Source organism: Sander vitreus, chromosome 5 (assembly GCF_031162955.1).
Source record: "Sander vitreus isolate 19-12246 chromosome 5, sanVit1, whole genome shotgun sequence".
Lineage (NCBI taxonomy): Eukaryota > Metazoa > Chordata > Actinopteri > Perciformes > Percidae > Sander > Sander vitreus.
In genome coordinates this window covers 21,338,489-21,357,542 of record NC_135859.1, presented here as the reverse complement: position 1 = coordinate 21,357,542, position 19,054 = coordinate 21,338,489, and the positions used below count along the sequence as shown (strand labels likewise).

Below are 19,054 nucleotides of genomic sequence, written 5' to 3'. Positions count from 1 at the left end.
AGCTACAAAGATGTGCCAAAAAACAGGAATAAGCAAAAACAACAAAGACTGATGGTCTAAAGTTAAAGTGACATCAAACGTGCACTAAAGCAATTGTTCAGTTGTTTCCACTGTTATTTTGTGTAGTATACTGTAGCATGGGTACTGGAATGTAGAGCCTAATGAGGAAACAGACAAATAAAGGTGAGAGCTACACTACAACAAATGCTTTCCTGTGGTCAGGCCAGGCCGTTTATTTTTCTAAAGAATAAAGCAAAGGTAACAGACTGCTTAACAGTAGGTGAACAAGGACAAACAGCGTCATCGGACAAGGAAAGCACAACAGGTCCGTAGTCCTGCAGAGGAGGTGAATAAATGATCATGGTTCTTTGTTGTCTGTAGGTCAGAAGTGGGTGCATTTAGTGATTGCAACTTTTTTCTTAAAACTTACTTAGAAGCTGCATGACCGGCACCTATATTACTTTAACATTTACAGTATTTCCTGTATAATATTACAAGGAGCATTTACTAAACTACCCTTATTAAGCTTGTGTACTGTGAAATGTGAAGAAAAAAAACTTCTTAAAAGCAGAAAATGACAACTTTTCATTGTAAACTCAAACAAAAAATCAGGGTGAAAAAAAAAGTAGCAGGTTGGCCATTGTTTGGTACAATCCTTTCAAAAATTGACATTTGGGATCTACTGTGCATATAAGAAGAGATACCTGAGCCTTTGGTGTTGTATGAGTACTTGAGTAGGTTTATACTGACATTTTGATGCCGTTTTGCTATTGTGGAAATAGATATCACATCAACCTGAGTGTGCTGTAATCCAAATTACTCTCAAAGTAGGAGTTGAGGTCACATTTCAGGACACAGAGGTTGAGAAATACAAACTAACTTTTGAGGATACATTTTTCATTCAATAAAGGGTGCAACCTCAATACTGCAGCTCAAGTCAATAGTGCCTGTCATGTATCAACAGGCTCAAAAAACATTTTTCTTCTGTCCTCAAAGCAATTTAGACCATATATTCAAATGAACTCAACAGAGACTGAAATCTTTTTGTTATGTCCTAAAGGTAAATAGGGCAGGTGAATGATTGAGTTCTGTTCAGTTCTATTTACAGCATGACACTATCATCATCATCATCAAATATTATAAAAATCAATTTGAACTGAAAGTAATTCCCACATCTGCCAAAAATGCAAATTATAATTCACAGCAACAACAAAAAATACAATATACATGCTCATTTACCCAAGAAAAACCAAACCGAGCCACACTGGAACACACCCTTGAGAAATGGCAGTATAATGCGCTCAGAGAGGAGCATCATGAGAGCCATGTGAAACAGTTATCTACACTACAGTCACAACAACACACAAGAATTCCTACGCAATAATTGAAAAACACATTACTTAGTCAACACAAATGGTTGTGCACTTGTCTATTATAAACTGATCAGTATCAGTATAATTTATATACAACAAATACAATCTGGACACTCTTCATCATGTGTTTTTTTGTGTGATTCTATTTGTGCATCTTGAAGCAAAAAAGAAGAAAAACATACCAAAATGTATAGCAGCTTTAAAACAAGCTTTTAGGTTGGATTTAAAAGTAATAGGTGTTAAGGCAAGTCTTTACATCTTCATATCACAAAGCATGGAAGCTAAAAGCATTAGTCATCTGCCTTGATCCAGACTGTGTAACTGAAACTAATTGAGTGTTGTCAAGAGGAGGAGGCTTTCAACCACTGGTGGCCTTCAGCTGGTGACATATGCCTGAACAGCTCTCACAGCAACCCTCTGGCGACAGCTGATCAACATCTTATAGCATTGCTTTGAGATGAGATGCTAACTAGTACAACTCCTCAAGCCCAGAATGAGACAAACATTCGGAAGGGAACATTTATGAGTGAGCTACAAGCCAACACCCCAGGCACAGATAAAAAGCTACTCCAGATAGCAGGGAAACTATATGAACGTGGTCTGACAAATATGACAAAAAGGTGAATTTGAAATGAAGTGTGACTTTGGTATGAAGAGCCCCAGGAGAAAACGTCTGACTAGGAGTGACAGGTGCTGTTATATGAAGAAAAGCTTGTGTCTGTTACATACTACACTGCACCAGCTACAGTAACTTTGAGAAGAAAATAGGTCACTCCTACAATCGATCTTTCTCAAGAGGATAAAAAAAAACCTAAACAGTTGGGTGTGGATGCTTGTTACAGTAAGAATTAAATAAAAATTCTTGGTTGGATTATTTCAGTTGGCAAAATGTGTGCTACACTGGCATGTGCGCTACAGACTAGGCCTACCTGTATTTTTTTATGATTTATATTGTTTTTACTTCTATTTCTTCGCCTTTTTCTTATTTTGTTTCTATTCTACGCCAACAATATTGTAGGTATCATTGGTTATATACACCAGTGTTCAAAAATGTAAAAAATAAATTAGGGCTGTCAAAATTAACGCGATAATAACAAGTTAATGGAAATTCCTTTAAAAAAATGTTGACACGTGATTTCGTGATTTGGGCCTCGAGCCATTCTGTAGTTTGGAAAATCAGGAAGCGATGCAGTAGTAACATTGTGGATGGCTAGCAGAAACCATTAAGTGCTCCATGATAACATGATGTGTGTAGTATGATCTGAAGAAGCAGGGCCGCGACCTATACGGCTTAGGAGCTTAAAACTGATCCTGAATCACAAATAAAAGTCTTTTAGGAGCCACACACTTAGTCTATATCCTTGACGTTCCAATTCCGGGATTGCTCCGTTGCCTGGATTTCACTCATTTAGGCCGGATATCCATTGCCTTGGGCTTCCTTTGTGTTGGCATTTTAAACTCCGGTCGATTTATGAGGACTATGGTTAACCTGTTCTCAGATCTCTGCAGGGTAAATCCAGACAACTAGCTAGACTATCTGTCCAATCTGAGTTTTCTGTTGCACAACTAAAACAACTTTTAAACGTACACGTTCCACCAAAACAAGTTCCTTCCGAGCCTACTTTGCAGCGGCACTGTGGCTTTTCTCCGACATTTAGCACTGCCCAAGGCGATTGTGATTGGTTTAAAGAAATGCCAATAAACCAGAGCACATTTTCCTCCCATCCCAGAATGCTATGTGGAGTAGCCAGACTGTCGTCCAGCGCGCTTTGGAGGAAGGTCTGGCAATGCGAGACTACCACACACTTAATCTAAAGAGAGACTTCCCAGAGTACTATTCTGAAACAGAAAAGCCTATTTTGCACAACCAATACTACAAAAGCAATTACATTTTCAGAAAGATAAGGTGAGTGAGGACACAACCGCCCCCTCCACACACACACACACACACACAATCATCCCCTATAATCAAATATTCACAAAAACAGCTGCTAAAGCAATGATTAAGCTTCAGTCAGTCCATCCTTTATAGCCATGTGCTGTACAATCCACTTTGGTTATCAACATTAACGGGAAAATGAGCCTCACATCTGACAGTAATAATGGCCTCTGAAGTGCCTCTAATGGTTGTTGGGGACACTGCTGAAAATGTAGGTCCCCCCAACCATCTCCCAACCCAATTTTTGCTTTAGAGTGTGTGACAGGGCATGGTTAAAAAAATAAATAAATAAAATATTGCCACAATCTGTACTGCAATCTGTGATGCGCAACAAGGACATACAGTGTTTGTTACAAGCCAGCCAGATACAAAAGGTTTGAGCTGAGTAAAGCTCTAGGTTGGAGGTTTAAATGCATAAATATATATTGGAAAACTGACTATTCTCCTTTTTGTTGTTTATTTCTTTTTAATTTAAAACCTGAAAATGAAGAAAACTTAAAAGAGGACAACCTCTGAATAGAAGTCAAACCATGTTATATTGTAAAATGCTGACGATAGCTTTCTGCATAGCTGCCTTATTAAAGCTTAACTCCTTGAAGACCTTAAAGTGTAACTCTCGCCAAAATGCAACCTAGGGTCTTTTTATGAATGGACCCGAGTCAAACTTTCATTTAAAAGCATAATTAGGACGTAAGCGCCACTTTTAAAATTGCCCGTATTTTCATTTTGGTCAAATGGCCTTTTGAATGAGAGTACTAGGGGCACTACTATGATCGCCTCAAAATAGCTATTTTTAAAACACTAAGAAGGCTCGACACAACATGAAACTTTGCTCGAAGTATCACCAGGGGCTCTACACCTTAACGAAAGCATTGAGAACATTGTTTGTGTACACAGAGTTTACTAAAAAAAAAGTTTTGAACAACTCACTTTAGCACTTGGTTTTTCCGCTCGCATCCATCTTGCCAGTCAAAAAGAGTCGATCTCCGAATGTGAATGAACGGACTCCATAGGAGGAAATGTCATTCTTATATGAGGCTCCTTTTTCAACTACAAGGTCAATATTGTTTTTCCACTAACGACAAAACAACAAATTATCCGTGCATTTATATGGAACTAAGCTTTAGGAGCTTTCCATCTTTACTCTCCTCCCTGTTACGCTGCATTCGGAGATTGACTCTTTTTGACTGGCAAGATGGACGCGAGCGGAAAAACCAAGTGCCAAAGTGAGTTGTTCAAAACCTTTTTTTAGTCAACTCTGTGAACACAAACAATGTTCTCAATGCTCGAGTTCATGTGTAGAGACCCTGGTGATACTTCCAGCAAAGTTTCATGTTGTGTCGAGCCTTCTTAGTGTTGTAAAAATAGCGATTTTGAGGCGATCATAGTAGTGCCCCTAGCACTCCCATTCAAAAGGCCATTTGACCGAAAATGAAAATACGGGCTATCTTAAAAGTGGCGCTTACGTCCAAACTATGCTTTTACACGAAAGTTTGACTCGGGTACATTCACAAAAAGACCCTAGGTTGCATTTTGGTGCGAGTTATGCTTTAAGAGTAAAAACATACCCCTGCAGCTGTTCAGAGACAGCTTACTTTGCCAGGGTTTACTCTAAACAAATGACTCGCTGCAAAAAAAATTAAAAGCAACAAGCGCAACAGGTACAGTTACAAGATGAGAAGCTAACTCCCATTGGTGCTCTTTGAAAAGTCATGGACGACTAATCATGCATGAGAAAAGCTGTAATCAGTCATTACTTCTCGTTGAGAAGCCTGTAATAAAAAGATTGTCCTTCTAAAGGGGATGTCCAGATTGATCCATGGAGTACATTAGCTAGGCAGTTAACTGCGTGACCACATTCTTTCACAGGCAAAAGATGAGACTGAAACCTCTCTCAATACAGTATCATCGATCTTAGTGGGGATGGTCTGACATGTCTTTGGCTGCACTAGTAATTGCTAACTAATGGGGTGATCATAAAGCAATCTTTTGCACTGCCACATTTTGTTCTGTTATTACTTTAAAGCCACTTCAGCAAGGTCATGTTGCAATTGCCTTGTCTCTATTCTCATTTATTTATCTTAAAATGTAGAGAGGCAGGCTATTAGTACAGAAACAATTGGTTGAAAATTAACTGTTTTGATAATCGATTAGTTATTTAAGTCAAACAAAAATCCCAAACACTTACTGGTCCCAGCTTCTTAGATGTGAAGGTGTACTTTTTCCCTGTTTTATTTCATTGTTTTTACCATTTTTTTTTAAATGTTATAGACTAAACCAATAATCTATTGATAAAACATGATAATAATGAAGGCTATTTATAGAGACCGACCTTTATTCTTAATCTCCTATGTTAACACTTTATACATTTATAAAACGCCCTCATGTTTTCTTTTATTTTCCCATTAATGTGTGAATTAGTTGTTGCTGCTCTCTGCTTTTAGAGCAAACTCAACATTTCCTCCACCTCTAGCAGTTCAGTAGCTATTAATGCTTTTTCCCCGCTGGAGAGCTTTTAATGTGAAATAGCAAGACGTGTTGAGTTCCAAATGCTCACTCTAATCACAGGGTTCGTACACCTTTTCTAAGGTCAAATTCAAGCACTTTTCAAGCATTTTCAAGGTCCATTTTAAAGCCTTTTCCAGCACCCATCACCACCGTAAATTACATACCAATAGATAGTCAGAATTATTATTTAGTGTTTTTATCACATTAAAAGAGATAATGCTATAAACAGCCCAAATAGTTTTTCGTAATAGCAGAAGGATCAGATATTTCAGCAAAACACAAGTTTTATTTTTCAAAATGTATCACTGTCTAAGTAGACTTTGCTTACTATCTAACCTGCCTATCAAGTCAATGTAAAAACTGAGCACTGAGTGGGAGGATTTGAGCCAAATGACATGCAGCTGGGTCATTCTGTGTCAAATCAGACAAAATCCAGGAAAACAGTTGCTGCACCCTCTTAGATTTTGCTCAAAGTTTATGCTACCCTTAATGTCTTTTCACACTTTTTTTCCAAATCTAGGGCATGCCGTACACATTTGTAATGGTTCAGTCATATTGACATGTTTGTCTTCCACCCTACAAAGTTTGGGCTGCCTATGAATAATACTTTTCATTATATTAATGTCCAAATATTGCTTCCCAGATAATGTGATTTTCAGGATGTAAAACTGGGGGCTGAAAATATGAAGACATAGGATTTGAACAGAAATATCTTACAGGCCTTGGTTTTGGGACATACAAGGTTTGAACAAAATCTGCCCGATAAATAGCCTATATTATGTAATTGAAAAAAAAATAATGATTTCATTGCCAAGACATATACATTTATGTAGTGTAAATATCGCATAAGGCCATCCTCAACCTTACAGTAAGTAGGCCACTTGTATGACACTCCATCTGACACGATTTCTGTTCAGCAATCAACGATTGTTGTTATGCACTGGGCCAACGTTTGCAGGTTTTAATTTGCGGGTAGTTAACGTTACAGTTACTGTTCTTCTTGTTCTACATCTCACAGATTTTCATGTTGCTTTACTGTTTTATTATTTAATAATTGCCTGCCAAAGTCCTATACTGTATACCTGGCTATATAGCAATATTTAATAAATTCATAGAACAACATGAAAATCACCACAGTGGCAGTGAATGAGATGAAGAACAATAATCTGGTGGAGTTTGCAGAAAACAATATGATTTGAAATGTTTATGAATTTATTAAATATTGCTGTATAACAAGGTATACAGTATAGGACGTTGGCAGTCAATTATTAAATAATAAAACAGTAAAGCAATATGAAAATCACCACAGTGGTAGTCTGTGAGATGTAGAACAAGAATCTGGTGAAGTTTGCAGAAAACAATTTGATTTTATTTTATTATGATTATTTTTTTAAAAGACTGCCGACACCAAGCGCATACACCTTGAGCCTACCACGCAACCTCGTGTAGACGCGCAATATATTTTTAAGCGTAGATGGCGTGACCGCAGTCATTGGAAGCCTGTGTCTTTATTTTACAGCCAAACCTGAGTCTAGACAGTATAAGAAACCCTCGGTTCAAGGGCGTAAATCCCAGGGGGGTCAGGAGTAATTAATGAATTAGTCATGACAAAATGTTCGCTATGTTAGTGTAATATAATGTAGCCTAGCTTGTTTAATAGCTTGTTGAATAGAAATGCACCCACTACAACTAGCGTTACCACGGCGATAAGCCTAACGTTATGTGTGTGAACTGATATTAGGGTTAATATTGAAGATCTAGAGTTGTGTTTTGCTGAATATGAAGTTAAGTGGCAGATCAGTTAAATATATATCCTCTGTCCCAGACGAAACCTTATATTTATGTGGAGGACGCAAGATAATTTCATAATTATAATATGACCGGGTGGTGAACCTATGAACCTAACTCATATTTAGACATCTGACGTCAAAGATTTGTGTTGTTGTTGCTCAGATAAAATGACACAGAAATGAAAAAAAGGCATAAGATCCTTTTTCAGTAGGCTTACACCAAAACGCCAAGTAAGTAGGCTACATTAAGTCCTCATATCAAGACAATTTGGTAACATCTTTATAAGAATGGGTGCTTATGGAAATAATAACGTCACTATGTCACTGGCAAAGGAGACAGAAAGAACTGAGGAACAGGGAGACCAGGGACAGTCAGGTGGAGAGTCTCAGGGAGACCAGGGACAGTCAGGTGTAGAGTCTCAGGGAGACCAGGGACAGTCAGGTATAGAGTCTCAGGGAGACCAGGGACAGTCAGGTGTAGAGTCTCAGGGAGACCAGGGACAGTCAGGTATAGAGTCTCAGGGAGACCAGGGACAGTCAGGTATAGAGTCTCAGGGACACCAGGGACAGTCAGGTGTAGAGTCTCAGGTAAGTATGTTGAGCTTAGTTCATATTTTTGGAGGTGTGTGGCTGTCAGGGTTAGCAGATGAGCTTTACCAGTGGCTCACTAATTTACATTATGATCAGCTAATTTAATAAGTGTACAAAAGCATTGTATTTCTTTTATATGGGGACACTTTTTGAAAATAAGTCATTATGTTTTAAGGTATTTTTGTGGCTTAATGGTAAACAACTTAAAAATAAATACATGGTTTTAAAGAAGAATATTTTGGTCAATTTAGTCAGCTTTTTCATTGAATCAAGAGAAACACTGAAAAGAAGGATAATGGTACAGTCTCCATGCTACACTAATGATAGTATTAAGGCTTTCCTCTGTGTACACGTCCTCTACGAGTGTAATTGGCTGTATTATTTGTGTCCCCTTCAAAAATTGCTCTAAATTTTATGTTTATTGTCCCCCCCCTACTGTTAGATCAGATTTACACCCATGCCTCGGTTACACTAACATTACATTATCACACCAAGTACTCTCAGTCACTTAGCCTACGAATTCCTAGCTAGCAGTTACTACTAACAAATAGGCACTAACGTGTACAGTAGGCTACTTCAGTTGGCTAACTTGAAAAGTCTATGTCTTACCCTTCATGTGACTCGAGAGAGCAGACTCGCCCATTGTGAAAAGCTGCACGTCTTTTTTGCACAGGAAACTCGTGGGGTTTGTCCCCGTTTAATCCATAATTTGTATTTTTCATCTTCCAGCCAACGTTCATTGAAACGACAATCTGCCGGCGATATTACGAATCCCACTATGGCCACGCCAAGACCCGCCCTACGAAGCAGCTCGATTGGTTGGGGTTAGGCATTTTACCTCGAGTGGTTAAGGTTAGGATAGCCGATTGGTCAGGGGATAGGACCTGTACAGGGGGCGGAGTCACATATGCACAAGCGAGAAGGTTTCATTTTAAGCTCTCCAACATTTTATTTCTCCATTTAATAAACAAACTATTCATTCAGATAGGTATTTGTCGTGAAAGAAATAGTTACAATTTCAAGCATTTTATCCCAAATGTAAGCACTGTTTTCAAACCTTGAAAACACAACATCAAAATTCAAGCATTTTCAAGGATTTCAAGCACCCGTACGAACCCTGTAATCAGTGTGATGCCAACAAGGAAAAAAAACTTCCCTGCTTACTCTCCATCATCACTAGTCAGTGCAGCACACACAGCTGAAATGTGTCCTAGGTCAGAGCATGGTGGCAGTGATACAGGACATAGTGGTAGTCTAACAATTTAGCCAAGGCAAGGCTGTTGGCATTCTAATTAGGGAATTTGCTGCTCCAGTTTAGCAGTGATGGAGCAGGGCTCTTTATCAGGCAGGCCAGGCCACACACCTGGCACGCTGCGACACCATACCAGGCCAAATTCTTCTCAATGGCCCACATCCCTCCACGGACTAAATAAATGAATCACCGAATGTTCTGGTGAAAACCAGCCAAAGATGATGACTGACCAGTTTGACGAAAAAGAGTAAAAAACAAAAGCCAAGTTGATTTCCTCTGAGGTTTTTCCATTAAAATATGTAAATAAATGCAAGAGTATTTCTCCACTTATTTCGTGTTCAGCGTTCAGTTCTGACATGTGACCATACCTTCTCCTCACTTCTACTGAACTCCTCTTTCTACACATCCTTCCTTCCTGGATTCTGTGCTTCCAACTCCATCTGTCAACCTCTAACCTTACATTGCCTTATCTGTCCACTTATTTCCTTAATTATTAAAGTATTGTAATTTAAAGAGTTGTCTTTTATTTCCCTCCATCTTGTCTCAATCTTACACCCTCTTTTCAGTGTTACATTCCTTCTCCCCTCCTTCAGTCCATCATTAATCCAGCCACTTACACACATGGGAGCTGATCAGTGTGCACTAATTACTTGAAAGATCTTCATCAATCATGTTAAGGACTGACGTTCTGCTAGTCCCACTGTCAGACTTCTATGAGTGTATAAATGCACTTGTGTTTTTAAATCAACTTTTATTTTATTGTCATTTATACTAGGTTTATTGTCCTTGCTTGTAGAAACAGATGAATGCTCCATAAAATGTTTCAGCATTGTTGCTGTTGATTGTATTCACTCAGTGCGTTACAGTGACAACCCCTTCCCACATACCTAAAATTGGATCTGCCAATGTCTGCCTTGGCTGCAGACATTGTTTTTGTCACCTTCAAGCCCCCTGTAATTGCCTGTGATTGATCTAAAATTTAAAATGACTGGCTGTGCTGCTTCTAACTAACTAACTAACTAACTAACTAACTTCTCCTTTCCTGTTCATTGCCTTGGTTTAGCTTTTCTGTTCAGATCTAGATAAAAAAAAGGGCCTCTCTTATCTTTTCATCCATCCATGTAAAAAGCTCCTCAGAGCACACCTCCAGTGAATAACCTTTTTCCCACAATTTTGCTGCCGTCACTTCTTAAATCAGTAATTTTCTTCCAACACCTGCTTGTAATCTTCCCTTTTTCTCGATTCTCTTCATATCCTTCCCCCTCCGTTTTATCCATCCGTGAAGGTCTTCGTAAGTCCCTTGCTCTTATGTGTCTCATGGATTCCCTGTGCACACAATAAGTGATGAAATGCTCCAGTAACCCGATCAGGCTACAGTAGTGTTCATATTAGTCTTACTCACTCGTTATGGGCAGAAGCACCAAAATCAATACTGTTCCTCATCACACTGAAGGCCACACTCTGTCTGTGTGTATCTCCGTGTCTGTTTGTGTGTCTCTGTGTCTCTCTGTGTTTGTGTCTCTCTGTGTGTGTGCGTGCGTGTGTCTCTGTGTGTGTGTGTGTGTGTGTCTCTCTGTGTGTGTGCGTGCGTGTGTCTCTGTGTGTGTGTGTGTCTCTGAGTGTGTGTGTGTGTGTGTCTGTCTCCATCTGTCTGTGTGTCTGTCTGTGTCTCCGTCTGTCTTCTGTCTGTCTGTCTGTGTGTCTCCGTGTGTGTGTGTGCGCGGTGACAGCAAGTGAGGTGTCCCAATGCTCCAGGCCTGTGATAAATCATCCAGCCACTTCCATTCAATCTGTCACCACTCACAGCTGCCTACAGACCCAGACTAGTGGCCCTGCTGCCTTAAAGCTACTGCAAAACCACAAATGTGATGTTTGCAAGCTACACTTTCGAGAAGTGATAATAAAACTATGAAAATGAATACCATGTCCATGGATTGCATCAACTGTCTGTCCTCATTCTCTCAGCTTCTCTGTGATTTGAAAGTATTTGATCATACTGTATGATGCTGGTTCGTGTTTTCAGATTGTTCAGCTATTTTTCCCCTCACAGACAGACAGTTTTGATGTGAAATGTTTTGTGCGTCTCTCTTCTGAACCATACCCACTCAAACAAATATCCCTATTACACAGGAAGCCATAAATTGAACTCATGCTAATCAAACCATCCAAAATGCATTAGAGTAGCATGCTTATTGATGTTATTGTGATACCATTCTTTCCTACCACTTTGTTTCCTAATGTATATGTTAATGCTAAACACCATGAAGTGGGGGGGGGGAATCAAAGCCATTTGCACACACACATCGCACACACACAGACAAACAAAGAAATCACATGTTAGCTCACCCAGCAAAGCGGACATGTTCTGGAAAATTCTGAGCAGCTCCGGGGTGATGGCTGGGCTGTTCTCCAAAGTCACCAACCTGCATGATGAGAGGGAGGAAATAAGAAGAGCAGGCACAAGGGAAAGTAAAAGGAAAGGAGAAAAGAGAATGAGACGGAGAGAATAAAACAGAAAATGGGGGTGAGTTGTGAGAAAGGAGTACAGAAGATATAGATTAAAGGTGGCAAAATAAAATAGAAAGAGAAATACAGCGGAACAAATTACAGAGACAGAGAGAAGAAGAGAACGTGCATCAGAAAGTTGGAAAAAAAATGAAGTGGGTGTAAAAAGGAGGAGGCACAGGAAAGCGGAATGTTAATGGTTTAACGTAAAGAAAAATCTGATGCAAAGAAACATGCCACATAAATCCTATGACTGTTTGAATAATCAGTGAGTACAGTGACAGTGTCAACAGTTTTACACATTTGTTTCTAAAATAGAAGAAAAGGGTTTCATGGCTCTCAGTCAGCACCACAACAGGCGTAACGGTTGTGTTCTACAAATGTGGATGACGCCCCAGGCAATTGCCTATCTATGCCATACGGTAAAATCGCCCAGGACCGCACAGTACAAGTCCTGCATTTAAATGTTTACTTAGGTTGCTTTCACACCTGAGCAGTTTGGTCTGTTTTAACCGTTTCGACCGTGTGACATTTGTTTACAACGTTTGGTGCAATTGACCATGTGCAGTTTGAACGCAAACCGAAACAAAAGAAAAATGCAACAATGTTGCAACTTCACCCTCGAATCGCACCCAGTCAACCGAACTATAGGTGTGGAAGCGCCCTTAAAATAAAAAAATAGTAGTGATAGACCCATTATTGGCCCTGGTCGATTATCGGACAGTTTTTTTGGCAGTTTGCAGATTATCTGTATCGGCCGATATAATTAAAAAGTGCGCTACTTTGGCTTGGCTACAGCTCTGTCTCTGTCCCCCTGCTTCGGTTTCACTCACCACTGAGTCTGACTTAATGTCCTGCCCACAACACTGACTCTCTTTTACTGTGTATTATCTTGAACGTTTCAATTTTTTTAAATAATTGCTTAAAGCTTTTAAACAAAGTTTTGTGTTGGAACCTAAATCTGCGCGGGAAAATCACCGGACGACACAATCATGTGAACATAGCCATACTGAGAAATACAGAGAGAGTTGTGTGGAGCTGATTGTCTTAATTAGCTTTGTAGCAACTCATTTGGTAATGGCTTGAATGTAACAGACATTTATTAATATCAAAAAGTTAAGCACTAAAGCTTTAACTACTAATAACCGGTATCGGCCTTGAAAAGCAAAGTATCGGTCGATCCCTAAAAGATTATCAGCACAATGTACTCAACTCCAATGCTGGATAGTTTAATAAATAATAATGCATCATATTTTAATTGCGATATTTTGTGAGTAAAATCTCAATCTGCAATGTTCTCTGTCAGCTAAATGTAGTAGTACAATGTTTTCCTCCGAAGTAGAAGTACACAGTAAGTCAGTAGTATACAGTTGGGTTGCATATTAAGTGCTTTGAGGAAGAACCCTGCAATTCAGCCCCAGACCAACGGGCCCGACTTATTTACCACCTTTGGGACGGGCTTCAGGTCTTAGCTCACATGAACATTGGGCCTGTATCAGGCTTCTCCTTTTTATGTTTTAGACATCCAATAAATTCAAAGAAACTATGAGAGGTGCTGCTCTGGTGGAAACAACACGAGACCATGCTACCGCGACTGTCAAGACTGGCTTGCACAGTGTTTAGTGTCCCCGCCAGCTGCAGCAGCAGCGACTGCGAGCGTGTCTTCAGCACAGTTAGAAAATATATAGAAGACAGGAGGACTGGACTAAAATCCTCGACTGTGAATGCTGTGCTTTTACTCCACAATGCTCTGGAAGAGATTGTACTTCTGGCTGTAGCATTAGCAGGCTGTCTCGTTTTTCGTTCGGGGTTGGACTTTGGGATTGGCCATATTCTGTGATGAAGCCTTTGATGGCTAATAAGCTGCCGTGCAGTGCTCTAATTTGAGGGCCTTCTGTAAGTTATTTCGGGGTACAATGGTTCTGGAGAAAGCTGCAAGCAGCAATACAGGAGGCCAAGCAATCGGCTTGTTTTGAACAGGCACTGCATTAGTAGAAAAAAAACAACATAGAATGATACTGAGAGACCCACAGAGTGGTAGGAAAATCAACTGATAAAAGATAAAAGCAAATGACATTGATTTTGTAAGCAAACTGTGGCTTTGTACTATAAGCACAGGCAGCATGCTGGACATTGCAGCTCTCCACAGACAGAAAATTATCTTCTACTAAACCAAACCTTTTTGCGGTCATAATGCATTTGCAAAAGTGAGAATATTGTTTTGCAGCAGATTCTTGATATTGGAAATAGCATGTGGCCAAAACAATTAATAAAGGCAAGATTGTGAGGCACATGAACTATCAACAGCTTCATCGCCCACCTAGAGTGGTTGTCTGTAAAAATGTGAATTATAACAAGATGTCACTGTGAGCCCATTTACCACTACTTATCTGCAAAGTATTTGCTTTTGGCTACCATATACGTACTCAACGCGAGTCAGTAAATGAGGATGACTAATATGACAAAAAAGGACTTCAATGAATTAAGCGACAGAGAAAAGGGGAAGAGAGAGAGATAAAGACAGCTATGGTCATAGTATGGGTATGCCGTGTGTGTGCGTGAGCGTGGACTGACGTGCGAGGGAGGAAATTAGATCACCAAGTTCTTTATAAATGTCTGCATTGGGGATTTTTTTTATATAACGTGTAAATGTGTAGTGTATATGCATGTGTAACATGTGTGTCCATACCAAAGCTCTAGTCCATCCTCCAGCAAATACACATGCGGCGGCTGGGAAACATCGGTACTCAGCTGGATGACAGGAAGAAGGAAAGGGTACAGATTCTTAGACTCTGCCCCCAGGCCCTGTGAGAACACACAGATACAGAAAGTCAATGCCAAATTAGGAAAACCTGACAAAGAATTCAGGGTCTTTGAGAACGGTACTTTATGTGCTTTGGCTTAATGCGTTTCTTGCAGACCATCTGAGCAGAGTGGAGTGGGGAGAATATCCGCTTCTCATGGAGCTGTTCGTTCCCTCCGCTCCCCTGCTTTAAAGCCACTCCACTCAATATCACTCCGCGCTGAAGCTCCACTCAAATTGATCACTGCTCGCTCCAAAAAAGGCCGTGTTGTATTTATCAGATGAATAGCGCCCGTTCATCCACTGTGCTGCAGTAACACAGAGACGGGCCGGGGCATGCTTCAAACTCATAGTGTGAGCGTTACTGAAGCAGAATTGGAGCGGGAGATAAGGCAACGCTCCAACATTTTAAAAATCCTCTGTTCATTTCAAAACTCTCCTGCTCGTGCGCCTCACTAGCTCGCGCTCCGCTCACATGCTCTGCTGTGGGCACACTGTCCCCATGCTACACTTCTGGTGCAAGAGCATAACTTCTTATATATTAATATATAATGTATAATATAATACATATAAGATGTATGTAGCAGAGTAAGCACACTGCAGGCCATGTGCAACTGTTCCCACTTTCAATAACAAGGTGGTGTCATAAATAGTGGCTTTTTGTGGTAACACTTTACTTGAAGGTATCTACATAAGAGTGACATGACACTGTCATAAACACATGACACTGTCATGACAGTCATGACACATGAACCCTAACCCTAACTTGTCATGACAAAAACCGAATGACACTTACTAAAAGAAGTGTTATGTCATAAACGTTTATGACTTGTTTATAATGTTTATGACAAGTTCATGACAGTGTCATGTCACTCTTATGTAGATACCTTCAAGTAAAGTGTAACCCTTTTTGTACTTATGTTTGGCTGCAATTTAAGTGCCTAACGGTGAAAGTGTTGTTTAAAGATTTTTTAGGTTTATTTTATGGCTCTTTTAAAACAGCATGTGCCAATTTACTTACTGGTTCAGAAAAGGCTCAGGTAAAACTGCACGATCTGACTCAATGTCCATTTAGTTGTCGTACACATTTGACATACATACACATTTCAGGTGGCACGGGGTGAGTTGGAAATGATGAAATTTTCCTTTGAGAAGAATTACTCTTTAAAGTGTAATGGCCACACCCATCTGTTACACATGAACATGCATTGGACAGAAGTATGTGCCTATTAAAATGGAGGAGGAAGAGGAATGAGCAGCTGGGCATTGTGTCATATTGACTTCTACAGTACCACATGGCTTTTAACTCATGGAGGACAGTCAAGGACAGTGCAGCTGGGAACACAGTTGAAGACTTAAAAACCAAATACATTTTAAAAATCCATTATATCGAACACAATGGTATATTTCATTAAATTGGTTTCCTACATTGAGGCTGAAAGCCAGAATAAAATGTATCTATTCCCCTCCAGCACACCTTAATATATACTCAGCCTTAAATGATTATTAGAAGTCTCTCTTTTTGGAATAATCTCCAGTCATGAAGTATTTTGTGTGCTGATGTACAATGACCATTTGCGATTTGAATTTTGCTTCCCTGCTAATATTTATCTATGGGTAAAGAAAACAATAATGAACAGTACATATCTTTCTGCTTTGTCTATACTGCTACTCCATCTCTAATTCATGTAGGTGAGCTCCAGCCCTGTTGTTACTAACTAACAATAATGCTCTATTATTCTATATTAATTGTATCTGTAATATCTGTATTATTACTGGCACAAATACTATATCCATTTGGTTACATACAGTATACTCTAAAAAGTTGTAACTCATTATCTAAAGCTTCATAGCTTACAATAGACCAAGTTGTTTTGTGTAGAACAGCAACTCTTAATTTGAAATAATTTTCTTTGAACTAGTTTGAACCAAGAAGTAACTCTAGAACTTCAAGCATATTTTTTTATTTTTTTATTTTGTCAGCATTATATTGTATTAAAATCTACAATAGAATGTGGTTACACAATTTGCCAATCCAAGCTCCTTCAGCTGTAGGCCTTCAGTGGCTCCCACAGTGGTGTACTTGTAGATGTGTTACTCTTTCAAAAGAGTGTGTCTATATCACTGAGCGTTTCATCTGTGAAGTAATGCAGCCGCAGGCACATAGGGGTCCAAATCTTTCTGCAGGCTGAGACAGGCTCAATGCTCAATGTTCAATGCTGTGGGGAATGGAGCTTCTTTCTCAGGTTATTTTCTTCTTAACTTCAGTTAGTGATAAACCTGATTAATATTGAGGCAAATGATTGCAAATAAAATATACATGTTACCCTACAAACACAACAGAATCTTTACATTGTACTTGACCGTTAATCTGAGGTTCAACCATTTGTTTGCTTATTGTGTGAGCAGTTGAATCTGAGAATAGCAAAGCAGGAAAGACAGACGGAGCCTCTCTCCATGTTGCTGTATCCAGCCAAGTCATCATTTCTGGCAGGTCAAAAAAATAAAATAAAACTTAGTAACCCAGCCGTTTGGAGAAATGCACCTGACCCAGGTCTCCCTAACAGACATTTTTGAAGTCAACCTCAGCAACATGTGGCCAGACAAGTAAAACCACACATATTGCCAAATCCACTGAACAGTACCACCTGTCATGCTGCAGAACCTGGTAATTCCACTCCCAATGTACAAAAAAACTATACATTAAAAGGAGCTATTTAACCCACATAACCATTAATTAAGTTAAACCTCCCTGTCAAGTTGTATTCGATGTCCATAGCTTTTTGTTACGGTTTTGCTTATTCCAATAGTTTTGGTAATGGACTATTTTCTTGCGATCCTGGGAGAGATTAGTCCAGGCTTAATGAAAAATCATGGTGAGCCAGCCAGATTTGTGCAGTGTATCAGAATCAAAATCATGTGAGTGTTGAGTTTGGTAAGGCAGCTGATTCAGGCAGTAAATTTCTATCTGACAGCAACCATATGAAAAGACAAAGACAAACATCTAGGCTTAACCCTTGTGTTGACTTCGGATCACATTGACCCGTTTTCAATTTTTTTGGAAGTTGGGGATGCACCATACCTGTACCAGGTGAATGAGTGTAGTGAGGATGGCACATCGTAGCATGTTGTGTTCTTCAGATTGCTTCCAGAGCAGGGGCAGGTACTGCACCAGACAGCCTACATATGGCCGAATCTGAAGCACAAGAAAATGAAAAATAAGATGCAAAACACATACTGTGAGCTTCAACCTGTATCTTCCACAACAACTAAACTATTTAACTACTATCAAACTTATGTAAGAGTCTGTTGTTGATGATGCAGATGATACAAGTCTTATTTGTGAGCAGTGACAGGACAGTGCTGTTCTCTGAATTGTTCCAGTCCCAGCAAAGTAGTATGTATAGCCATCAAATACCTAAACACACTTAGTAACCACTTAAGCATCCCAGCAGTGCAAGCTTATTTGGCCTGAATGTATGTTAACATTCAGTATAGCAGATAAGTGAGCAACTGTGCAGTTAATGTAACGCTTCCCCTCAAAGCTTTGTATGTTTGTTTTTTCCTGCAGTGAATTAAGACAATTCCCTTATCCTATGCCTCTATCAACTAGGGCTGCACGGTTTGGAGAAAAAGTCATCTTGCAATTTACAATACCGTGACTGCGATATATAGTATTATGGAGTCTACTTGTTTGATTATCAGAAAAAATGCACCAAATACTAAAATTGTGAAATGTGTATTTCTCAACTTGAACATACAAATTTAAATGAGTATAAGAATACATAAACAAAAAATACCTTTTTTTTAAATAACTTAATATTTAAAACAAAATTTAATAATAAAAAACAGAAAAAAAAGCCATGTTTGCTTTGCTCAACACTACAAATTAAATAAATCAGCTGCTTCAAAACATGCTTCAGTGGAATAGATGTGGAAAGAAAATACTAGACAGGGAGTTGACAACACAGAATATATTTTTTCTTCTTAAATATATTTTTTCTTCTAAGTAAAACAAGGAAAATCAACTCTACAGTCTGTAAAAGTGCTGATGGAAGCCAAATTGGCTGACACATGATGTGATTGTTAATAGATTTATGGCAGCTACAGCAACAACAATCAAAACTGAACTCATGTGTAAAGTAACATAATGATGCTTAAATTATTCAGTATGCATTTTGAAAATATACCAGCCTACCACATATGCCTGTTATACAATTTACAAAGAAAAACCTGACACCGAAGTCCACAGTTGATCTTATACCAACATACTTGAATCCATGCGCCATACTA

At 39.2% G+C, this 19,054-nt stretch overlaps 1 protein-coding gene across 2 annotated transcripts in view; it reads right to left on the bottom strand.

Moving 5' to 3' along the window:
* Positions 1-19,054, bottom strand: part of ipo11 (importin 11) — a 131,145-nt gene that overhangs the window by 45,064 nt on the left and 67,027 nt on the right. For both annotated transcript variants that reach the window (XM_078250961.1, XM_078250962.1), the window contains 3 exons: positions 17,844-17,957; positions 14,648-14,763; positions 11,800-11,876 (listed from right to left, as the gene is read on the bottom strand). In XM_078250961.1, coding sequence (XP_078107087.1) covers positions 11,800-11,876; positions 14,648-14,763; positions 17,844-17,957 — 307 coding nt within the window. The remainder of the gene's footprint in view (positions 1-11,799; positions 11,877-14,647; positions 14,764-17,843; positions 17,958-19,054) is intronic.